The following is a 10,971-nucleotide window of genomic DNA, read 5'->3' on the forward strand; positions in this document are numbered from 1 at the left end:
TTGTGTTCGTATCTGCTTTCCTTATTCGTTACTTCTAACTTAAGAAGAGCCCAGAATGTGTATCTCATGATCTTCTGGTCATCCCAGATAACATGACCAGCCAAGAAATATCCAAGAATGCAATCAATTTTCCTATTGCAATAAGATGGATGACGACCTATCTAAGGGACCTGCTATTTCTGTCTCTGTCTGGACTTGTGAAGACAGGGGACTTAATTCTGCCTTAGAAGACATAATTGCATGTTCCCTAAACAAGTTATTTCACAATGATCTGGGTTAAATTAATGGAGGCTTCCTAGCCAGACAGTCTTGATAGAGTGATTACTTGGAGCAGTTGCATTGAAAAAGCAATAATAATTGATGGTGGTGGCGAGGATGAACCTTTCCCCTTCAGCACTTCAGCTCTAGTCAGCAAAAAATGTGTGGCCACAGCCTGGAGTCACACAGGGACATGCAGGAACATTTCGTCTTGAATCAGCTAAAACCAGATGCAAATTTAAAGTAGAATAGTTGCATCAAGAACCTGTATGGTTATTCTGAGTCAGAATTTATGTTTAATATAATTTAGCTTGCTTCACTTTGGCTTTGGGGTTTGCTTCCTACACCAACATGGTTGAGCATGACTCCACCAAGAAAGAGGTGCAAACACAGCTGTGTGCCTGGACTTTTGAAAGTGCATCAACAAAATGTGCTTCCAACTGACGTTGAAGTTCCATTCAGCAGGGAATTGTGTTTGGTCTCTTATTGACAGCTTCTATTAATGTTTTACTTTACATTGTATGAAGTAGCAAAGTGGTCTCTTGATAACTAAGTAAAACAATCTTTAACAATTTCTTCAAAAAATAATGGAGATTAAGAATTCAGCTAGTGAGAAGTAGAACATGGCAATCCACCCATCCAAACAGAGATGCTGAGTCTTTCCTTCCTCCTTCTGTCACTTTCTACTTGTGTGTCCTTGGGCACATCAGTGGTCACTTAACCATCTCTGCCTTGACTTACTATCTGTAAAATAGGCAGGAAAACACCTCTTGCTCCATGTGGGGATTGTGAAATTAAATTCACTGATATTTACAAAATGCTTAGAGAACTAGGGACAAGAGAAGTTGGTTCTCACACAAGTCCTGTGAGAGTATGGAGTATTGTTGTGTTGTTATTTTCTGCAGAAACATTCATTTGGTAAAACATAGGTTGCAGAAGAATGGTTGGTTGCCCCTTGGCTCTTGTAGGGTAGGATTGATAGGAGCAGTTATTTTTCTCACACAACTAAGGTCTGTGGTGAATTAAGGGCTTTTTTTAATATTATTTGGAGTTGTGTGAGTGCAAAGAGAAAACTGCTAATATACATAAATATTTGCAAAAATGTAAAACCTAAAGGAAAAAAAAAGAGCTTGAAAAATCCACAAACCAGTACATCATCTCATTTTCTTGTTCTCATTTCTCTAAACCTGCTGACAGGATTCCCCCAGAATTTCCAGCACTCGCTGAACCTTGACCCAAGCAGCTTCATGAGAAATTTCTTCCCCAAGGGTTATTTTGGATAGAAGGTTCTAAGATCCTGAGTATAATGGTTTTCACAGCTGTAATTATAGAGTTACACATCTGATTCATGTAATTTGACAAGGAATTATAACCTGCCTGGTTCAAAGGAGCGTGTCAAGGTGTATGGTAACTGGTGATGTGAATCTTGCAGCATCTGCACATGGGCTCTTCCATCATTCTGGTGTCCAATTCCAATGTTTCTGTTACGTGTTTACATACCTGGGGCAGTCTAGATTACAGTATTCTTGTATTGCCTTTTCTCAGTGAGAGTTTTATAAACATTTGACTCACAAGCTAGGGATGGGGGAACAGCAGTGAAAATGCCCGTGTGCCCTTTTGTGCTTGGAGAAGCTCACAATTCTCTGTGTGGTTATTGTATGCATGTGGCGTTGCCCATTTTTGGTTCTTAGAAGAGAAACATAACAACTGAATACATATTTTTCAGGAAGGGCTGAGAAATGGTAACTTGGGCTGAAGGCTTCCATTTTTAGTGCCTAAATGAGCAGAGGTGCTGTACTTGTTTGTCAGCTGAGGGTGAACAGAGAAGTAAGTGCATGGTTCAGCTCTCAGGCATGGGCTGGAATGAAGCTGAGAGCTGAGGGAGGCAACTTTTGACAAAAGACATGAAAATCAATTCAGCTGTAGTTTCACAGGTACTTCTCGTTGCAGAGGACTCGCACTCACAAAGATGTCTCAGTGGGAGGTTTTGCCATTGACCAGCTAGGAGAACAGTATGTTACCACCACCATAACCAGGTTTATGATTACTCACTAAATAAAACCCACTCCCTGGGCGCTCAAATAGACAAGGTGCAAGCATGAGTGAGATCTATCTATATCTCAATGTGTGAAACAGGTACGTGGTGAGAGATGGTGCCCCTAAAGGCTGTGGCTGAGGAAAGGATGGTGGAACAAGAGGAAAGGGGTCTTGCTGGCAGCTGATGTGCGGGTGCTGTGAGCAGGCCAGGCCGGGCTGGCAATGCAGCATGGGGGGCAGCAGGATCATCCTCCAGATGGGGTGCAGCCACACCGACTTGCTGCCGCTGTCAGTGGGGCACAGGGCCCCTACCATGTGAAGCCCTGAGCATCCCCTTGGCCCCAGGTGCTGCACAGACACCATCTTGTCACCCCAGGTCCTGTGCTGCTTCACCCCCCTCCCACCAGGAGACCCCATGCCTCCTGGGCCTTGCTCCCTCTCTGCTCCCCCTGCTTCAGTTGTACGAGTTTTATAAAGTAGGCACGTAAATCTGTTAATAAACTTTTGGAGCTGCCAATCTCTGGAGTCCTCTCCCCTTACCTCAGGAGAGGTGGCAGCACTCCCTGACACAAGTGACTCCCTCCTTCTCTCCCTCCAGTCTCCTCTTCAGAAATGTCTGGGCTTCCTCAAATTACTTTTACACACCCCATTTCCTCTCCCTCACAACTTTGACCGTTTCTAGCTGTGACCTGAGCTGCAGCTCTGCTGTGGTTATCAGACATGGAGGCAAGGTGCTGTGCGCTCCAGTCTGCGATGAACCAACCCTATAAGGCAGTGGGAGAAAATGTCCCATAATTTACTGTTATGGCAGCTCCAGCTCTGAGTGAAACTTGTATGACTAGGGCCACATGTTGTAGACCGACATGCATTATCGCTGTGGACCTATGTGCAACTGCAGGCAGAGCCTCTCATGGAGCCCAGGGAGATCTGGGCATCCCTCATCCCTGTGAGGACAAAAGGTGGCACCACTCGTATGGCAGCTTCGCCCTCTGCCACCATGGGCCTGGGCTCTGAGCACTCTGCAGTCAGTGTCCTCTGGCAGCACAGCCTCCTTCCTGTAGTTTATAGCACTGGTGGACAACTTTTTAGTTACATCAGAGGAAATGACTGTTCTAACGGCACACCGTTGCCTTTTTCTTTCTGCTGGAGGGTTATTGTGGTATCCTACCCTAACCCTAAATCCAGCAGAAGAATCCTATTTAACGATAGACCCTTGTACTCTTCTGTGGGAGGGCTCTGCACACCTATTGTTTCAGTGAGAGCAGATTTACTGACAGATGGGTCAGCCAGACTAATTCACTATTTGATATGCTCTCTATCAACAGCCCCTTTGCTCCCTTTCCCATCTCTGCCTTCACATGTAGGGTTTCATGATGGACATGGCCTGCCCAGTGCACGGCATGGGACCAGGCTCCCTGTCTCAGAAAGAGGTTGCTACTCCTCTTTCACTACTCCTCAACAAAGTGCAGTGCAAGGGACCAGATCAGCCTCTGGTATACTGCCACTGATTTCCATGGCATAACTCCAAGGATATATTTCACTCCACATGTGCCTCATTTCCCCCAGATACCCTAAAACCCGGGGTCCAGTTTCTCAAGATGAGAAAATACCATCCCCATGTTTGGGAAGGGTATGACTGAACATTCGCCCTAAGTGGGAAGGCTGGCTGTGTCCAGGTAGAGCAGGTGGGAGGAATGTACAGGGGAGAGGAGAAATGCCACATCCTACTATAGAAAAAAGGACCGATTAGCACTGGCTGTAAGAAAAAGTCTCCGTTGTGTTGTCATTGTGCTGTCTGTCTTCTAGCATGAGTGTTACTGGTTTCTGGGACCAGCATGGTTAATGCTACACAGACTTGCAGGTCTGCATGGTATCCTATTTCACACCTGTCTTTTGACAGCATGGTGAATCTCTGCCTAACCCTCTAGCTAGCCCTAGAAAGGCTTTACTCTCAAGTAGCAGTCTGAAATCTTGCAGTCTGACTGAGTGACGTCCACTAGTGAGCAATCATCGCTACCATTGGGGCCTTCCCTGCTTCTACTGCCAGCTACACTCAGACTTGGACCTTGAGCTGAAGCGAGGGGTGGCTGCCACTCTCCTGGCCATGCCGTCCTACCCCTCCCAGGTTTTGGCACTTGTCTGATCCTCCTGGGATCCTGCCCTGCACAGGACAGCAAACCAGAACACTCGCCCTATCAAAAAGTGGTTAGTTTTCTCCGAGTTTAGCTCTCTGAACCAGCTTTCCCAGGATCAAATGAATGGCACAGGTGGTGGAGTGCATCCCTGGAAGTGGGGAGTGGGATCCTGTTTGAGGGGTTGTAGTAATTGGGTTGGTTTAGTTAAAAACACGGTGAGATAAGTTCCTCAAACTCTTGATGGCTGAGATGCACAGGGATGTCACAGAAATGGCTCTTTCTGAAGCACTTGTGATTTTCTCTCTCTCTCAATGCAGACTGTCATTATCCGAGCGTGAATTACAGAACCCAGCTAATGCTACTGAAGTCCACTGGGACAGGGACACTGCCACCATTCTAGGAAATCGCTGAAGGAGAATAAAGGTCCTATGGCACTAGAAAGCATAAGCTGGCTGTTGCTGCAGAAGCCTGCAAATATGTGCCCAAGCCAAGAACTTGTAAGCACATCGCAGCCTCATAATACACGTTAGAGCCACAGAAAAACACAAAACCAAAAGTCTAACCCAGTTGTGAACGTGCTCCTTGCATCTCCTCATCAGGCCTAGACGGAAAGTGGTGTGTGGGAGATGGGATTTACAGTGGTAAGTGGGACTTTCCATTTGTTTCGTGGGCATTTTGGAAAAGTCCGCATGGTCATGCCTACAGCTAACTCTGTTTATCTGCCTGTCTAAAATCTTCCTGCTGGAGATCTGGTCAAAAACTGAGCACTGGAAGTAAATTATCCAATTATTTAAAATCTTTTTTCCTCACAAGTTGCTTGTAAGCCTGTCTTTATTTCCGCAGATGTGTTTTACATTCAAAGTATTCACCAAACAGCTTCTGCCAAAAAATTTCAGTGTAGGGTCTGTTTTCTAGAATGATATTTTATCTGTTTACTCTTTTAACTTTTGATGTATGAATGATTCCCTAAATGGTGAGGTATTATTTCTGCTTCTCGTCCCAGAGGATTGTAAATTTTTTAAACCAAAGAGTAAGAAACTATAAAAAGAAAGACGCAACATACAATAATATAGCCTCTTTTGAAACATGAATATGGATGACATTCATCTGGTGCACATCCCTTAAACACACATTTACGCAGAACGTAACACCCATCACGAATAAGAAAATATAAAAATACAAACCTAATAAAACTCTGGAGCCATTTAGTATCAGCCCCCAATCTTTGCTCTGTTCGGCAATATTCATCTGGGGCTCTGACAGACTTAGCCGTGGCAATAATGTGTGAGTGTTACTGATTTCAGCTGTCCACAGACTTTCCCCTGGTTACTGCTGCTGTGGTGGGAGTGGTGGAGCGGATGTCGTCTCAGTCACTCCCATTCAAAGTCTGGTACATTAGCTTAAATCACTGATGAAACAGGGTTGTGTTAAGATGCCAGATCGGGAACTGCAGCAGCCGAGGTACACAACTAAACAGATTTAATGGGTCTTTTGCTGCTGAAAAGAACCATCCTGTATGTCTCCCTCCCCCTTTTTCTCCCCTGCAAATCTCTATGGAAGGGTTGGAGGCGACAGCCAGGGGGAATAATAGCATAAAGAAGTGCAGATAAATCAGCCAGAGTGTGACTATCAAAGCCATACTTCTAATTTATAAACCTTTGTTTCCTGAAGTAAACAGAAATTGGTGATGGGATCTTGTTGGGTTGTTTTATTTGTTTCTGTCCCACATGTGTTTTTCTGATCCCAGCTATCTCAGGATATACTCTGCTATATCTCATCAGGTTACTGCTCTGCCTTCCTGGTTTCTTGTCAATAGCAGATGCTTAGTAGGGGAAGGTGAAAGTTTCACTTGGAAGCCATGTATGGAGATGTCTGGGAAGAAAAATGCATTATTCAAATTAAGCTTTTTAATTAAAAGATTTTAATTCAAGTTTCATCTTTTGTCTTGGCACTTGGCTGGCTGGCATAGATCTGGTGAGGCTGCTCTACAGCCTTGCGGCTTTTTTTTCCCATTTCAGCACCATTTCCTTTTAGCATCTCTCTGTGCACAGTTTGAGGTTTTGTTAGTCTTCCTAGAAGTCGGAACTGGAAAACAGTCTCCTTTGAAACACACAGAACAAGAGAATTTTTGTGAGGGAGAAAGTGGATTAATGGGAGATATTTCTTGCTGCTAAAAAGCAGTCCTAGGTCTCACTTATGGACAGTTGGTGTATAACTTCTCTAACGCAAGTTACCACTTGCAGGCTGGTCAGCAATTGTGCCATTGCCTGTAGGGAACTGAAAGGGGTATTTATTTTTATCCTGCTATTGGCTTATGGGATTTGAAATTACCTTTTTTAGCTTGCATAACTGTAAATATTGTTACTGGACCTCGCGACCTCTCAATGCTTGCTCCAATATTTGACCTTCTGACCGGCTCCAGGAGACAGCAAATTCCACAAGCTGATGACACACTGGGTGAGGCAGTGTCTCCTGTTATGTAGACTTTTAATTTTTCTGAGTAAGCTCCTGTTCTCATGCTTTAGGATGAGCAAAAACGTTGGGGGCTGATTGGTTCCCCTTAGAGCCTTCTTAAATCTCCATTGCCTCTTCTAACTCTCTCCTATGCTAGGCCAGAGGCTCGTATTGATTGCATTTGCATGTTATCTGTCAAGCCTGGCTATGTAAATGTTGTATAAGAAATGTAGGTAGGTACTGTGCAGTTGCTTCAGGTACAGGACCTTCTCTCTACAAATAAAACTTCCTATTTCTATCTTGTATCATAGTTAACTTTCATGACTGCTCCTGCTACTCCATCCAGGAGCTCTTTGAGGAGAAGTGAGTCATGCGTTACCACCCCACAGCCTGCAGTGCACATTCCCACAAGTTCTTCATAAACCCACAGCTGGAAACTTCCAAGAAGACACCTGCTCTGCACACCGAACACAGAGCAGGGACTCAAAAGAGGCTTTTAAATGTACTTTCAACTGAAAGACTTCTTTTTTTTTTTTTTCTCCACCACAGATCACCCCTTCCCTCATCTCACACTTGTCAAGTCACATCATTGCCAGGACCCACTGCTTGTCTCAGCTATGTGATTGTATGTAATGCTCTTTCCCTCCCCTGCTAGCACTGTGTATTTCCTGGTCATAAGCAAGCAGGGATCTGTGTGCATTCACCCATATTTTGTACTGTCTGGTGCCTTAATAAAATCCCTGTAAGGCGTCACAAAGAAAAATCTCAGTAGCGTGATTTTTCTTGTGGCAACCTGAGTGGAAGTGGACAGAAACACTCCACACCTTCCTGCTCTAGAAACACATAGGTATGCTCTTTTCAATTTTGTAACTCAAGGAACTTTTGATCTTCTGGGCTTATTTATTTGTGTATTGTAAAGACTGAAGATGCTGAGTATCACTTTTGGCTCTTCACTCAACGTCAAGATGAGTTGAAAGTGAAAAATCTAAACCCCAGATTTTTCAGAAGTTTATGAGCATTTTAATCGGTGAAGCTGATTTTTTCATCTATGAAACCTAGGCTTCAAATCCACGATAGACCTGCAACTTTCCAATGGGTGGAATGACTTAATATACATGGATTAATTTGACCTTTTATTTAACGTAATTTTCTTGTCCTCTTTGCCCTTTGCCCTCAGTTCCTGGCTTACTGATTTCTATATTTTCCCCCTTATTATCTAGTTCTAGGAAAGCCTAACCTCTCTCTTCATCAGTCCTAAATAAAGTGCATTTCCACCAACTGTCACAGCTACCTGTGTATCTTCCTGTTATTGTGTCTCTTGTCTGAGCATAACTGCTCCCAGGTCAAAAAAAACCTGCTCTGCACCTCGTATCTCAGTGGAGTTATGTTCTGCAGGATCAGAGAGTCTCGGTCCTTCTTTCTAGTTAAGGATAATTGTCCTGATTATTTCCAAGGGCAAACCCCTTTCCATTTTAGTTTCTTTGACATAGGCCAAAGAAATAAAAATTGAGACCCCAGATGGATTCCCCCATTTTCAAGTCTGAGGATGGTCAAGACCATTACAGACAGAAAAATCAGCTGCAAAATTTGGACCCTGTTGCCGACCTTCCCAGGGCTGGAAGCTGCACCCCGGAGCAATGCTTCGTATTCTCCCCTTCTCCAGAGCTGTCTGAAGTGTGGATCTGGACTTGAACTTCGGAAGTTTGCCGGGTGTTTGCGATCTGGGGTTTTGATTCCATTTCATCTCTAAGAGTTTCTTTTTCCAAACCCTTGGGTAGTTGCCCTTTCCTAGAACACATGCTGAGCACAAGAAACACCCTTCTTAAAAAACACAAACACTCAGAAGAGGAACACAGAGAACTGAAAGAGCTTCACCAAGAAGTTTTGTTTCTCTATAAACCCTACATAGGAAACCCTGGCCTTTGTGCTCCCTCAGCATTTGCTGTATTTATTTCTTTTCCTCGTCTCCAGATTGGGAGCGTTTTCTGCCAAACAGAGAAAGGCTTTGTGAGATGAGGAACGGCTCCGATTTTTGCAGCTTGTAAAGTATGTGCTGCCTCCTTCTGTGAGCTGAAGGCTACCTTCTGCCCCTACTGCCCCTCCTTCCCCCAAAAAGCAGCTCTTTCTACTAATACCCCTCTTCTTACCCTCACTCTTTTGGAAAAAGGCTCCTGGCAGAACAGGGCAGAAATCCTGCCACTAGCTTTTCTTCAAGGAAAAACAGAGGAAAAAAAGCAGCACTGAGTTTTCAAGGGAAATTGGCTGCCAAAGCTGAGGAGCGAACGATAGGAGCAGCGGCTATTTCCCCCAAACCAGGGATCTTTCCTCCCGCTTCTCCCTCCCACGGGTACTTCCCTGAGATGGACTCACTTGAAGATTGATGTTCTCCCCTTCCGAGGCCATCCTTTTGCCCCCAGGTCTCTTCTTCTGCAGACTGCGCACAGAGCGGGGCACTCTGTGCTCCCGGAGACTCTCTCTTCGCTGGACCAGGACGCACAGCTGCTGGAACAGACCTGCTATTCATCTGCCGGCGGCCGGCCGCCTGCCTTGGCATCAGCTGGGGGGCGAGAGAGGGGGTGGCACGCCAATTCTTCATTGTCTGGGCAGTCCGTGGAACAAGCATCCCTCTTAGACTTTCCATGACAGTTGTGTTCATTACGTGTCTGTGCTACCTCTCCGAGGCCAGCTGAGCCTCATGAGCTCACTTGGGCTGGGACGCGGTGATGCAGCCAGTGTACCAAGAGGTTCCTGGCATGGGCTGTGCAGCCGCAGCAGCGATCCCGATCTGTTCCTCTCTCATCAGCGCACAGCAGAGCGTACGGATGAAAAGCTATCGGTTGAAGACATTAAGTCCAGAAAGTTGTGCCTGCTAGCTGCTGCTACTGCTGCAAAGATACTGTTACATCTCAGATAAAATTTGCACTTTCCTCTCTTTATAATCTCTTCTCATTTTTCTCCCTAGCCAAAATGCCCTTCCTTTCCCCTCCCCCACACTTTTTTTTAGTTGAATTTGATATGTCTGGTCATAGCTGAAATCAAATCTTGCTTTTTACTTGAGTTAAAAGCAACTATGAATGACACTGGAACGGAAACGTATGCAGCCAGAATCAAGTCACAGTGCAGAAAAATATGTTGTTGTTATCAGGCAGAAATATCAGCATAATTCTCTAGATTTTAGAGAAACTCTGCTACTCTGTACTACCTGCCCATCAGGTAGGCATCTTTGGCTTTTGAAGGACAATTTCTGTAGTTACAGTAGCATAGAAAATTTATGGTAAGTAATATATTCTGTTTGAACAGTTTAGCCAAATGCATGCCCTAGTACTCCAGCCTGACTAAAAGTGCTGACAAGTCTGTCAGTAGACGATCCTGTTGTATTGATGCTTCCCAGCAAAAGGCCTCATTTTGCATTGAAAATACAACAGCTTAGTACTGCAAGTTCATTTCAAAGTGCTGATGAATTTAGCCTCTCTGCATTCCTCTCAAACAGCTTTTTTTTTTTTTTTTTTTTTAACTTACAGACGTATGAGCTGAAGCAGTGAGATGTGTTTAGGGACCAGCCTAATGTCACACAGGAAAGCAAGGTTAGGATACAGCTCATTTCATCTTTAGGGTTTGGCCTGAGACTGAAAGCCCATCAGGAACCATGAGGCTGGTTCTACAAGTAAGCCACCCTCATGGTTCCTACTTTTGAATGAAAATTAAGATCCCTGTATCTTGTTATCACTGAAGTGATTGTTTGAATCCTACAGTGAAATGGAGGTGAGTGGAAAGAGGCTACTCATTGCTGCTCTTCAGCACCTGTTGGCTTTTGCTTTTTCCCCCCCCTTTTTTTTTTTTTAATGTAAGGAGCATTTAACCCAAAATGCGGCCATCTGCTGCTGCTGTTGACTTGCTCTCCTGATGGGAATCTGTATGTTAACTAAAAACTCCCTCTAAGTATACTAATGCACAGACATTAATATAGATAATCACCTGTTTTAATTTACTTTTCTTAGTGCAGTCTATAAAAAGATGCTATGGTTGATCAGTTTATAAATAAACATTGTTTATTAATACATAATTTACACTGGGTAGGTGTTCGCTG

General features: G+C 44.4%; 1 protein-coding gene across 2 annotated transcripts in view; it reads right to left on the reverse strand.

Annotated features, from left to right (window-relative positions):
* NINJ2 (ninjurin 2) overlaps nucleotides 1-9,389 on the reverse strand; it is a 50,423-nt gene extending 41,034 nt beyond the window's left edge. The window contains exon 1 of one of the 2 annotated variants that reach the window (XM_054844748.1): nucleotides 9,255-9,389. In XM_054844748.1, coding sequence (XP_054700723.1) covers nucleotides 9,255-9,287 — 33 coding nt within the window. In that variant the 5' untranslated portion in view covers nucleotides 9,288-9,389. The remainder of the gene's footprint in view (nucleotides 1-9,254) is intronic. The other variant, XM_054844759.1, reaches the window with a different exon arrangement.
* Nucleotides 9,390-10,971: the final 1,582 nt, after the last annotated feature.

The sequence above is a fragment of the Grus americana genome, chromosome 1 (genome assembly GCF_028858705.1).
Source record: "Grus americana isolate bGruAme1 chromosome 1, bGruAme1.mat, whole genome shotgun sequence".
NCBI lineage: Eukaryota > Metazoa > Chordata > Aves > Gruiformes > Gruidae > Grus > Grus americana.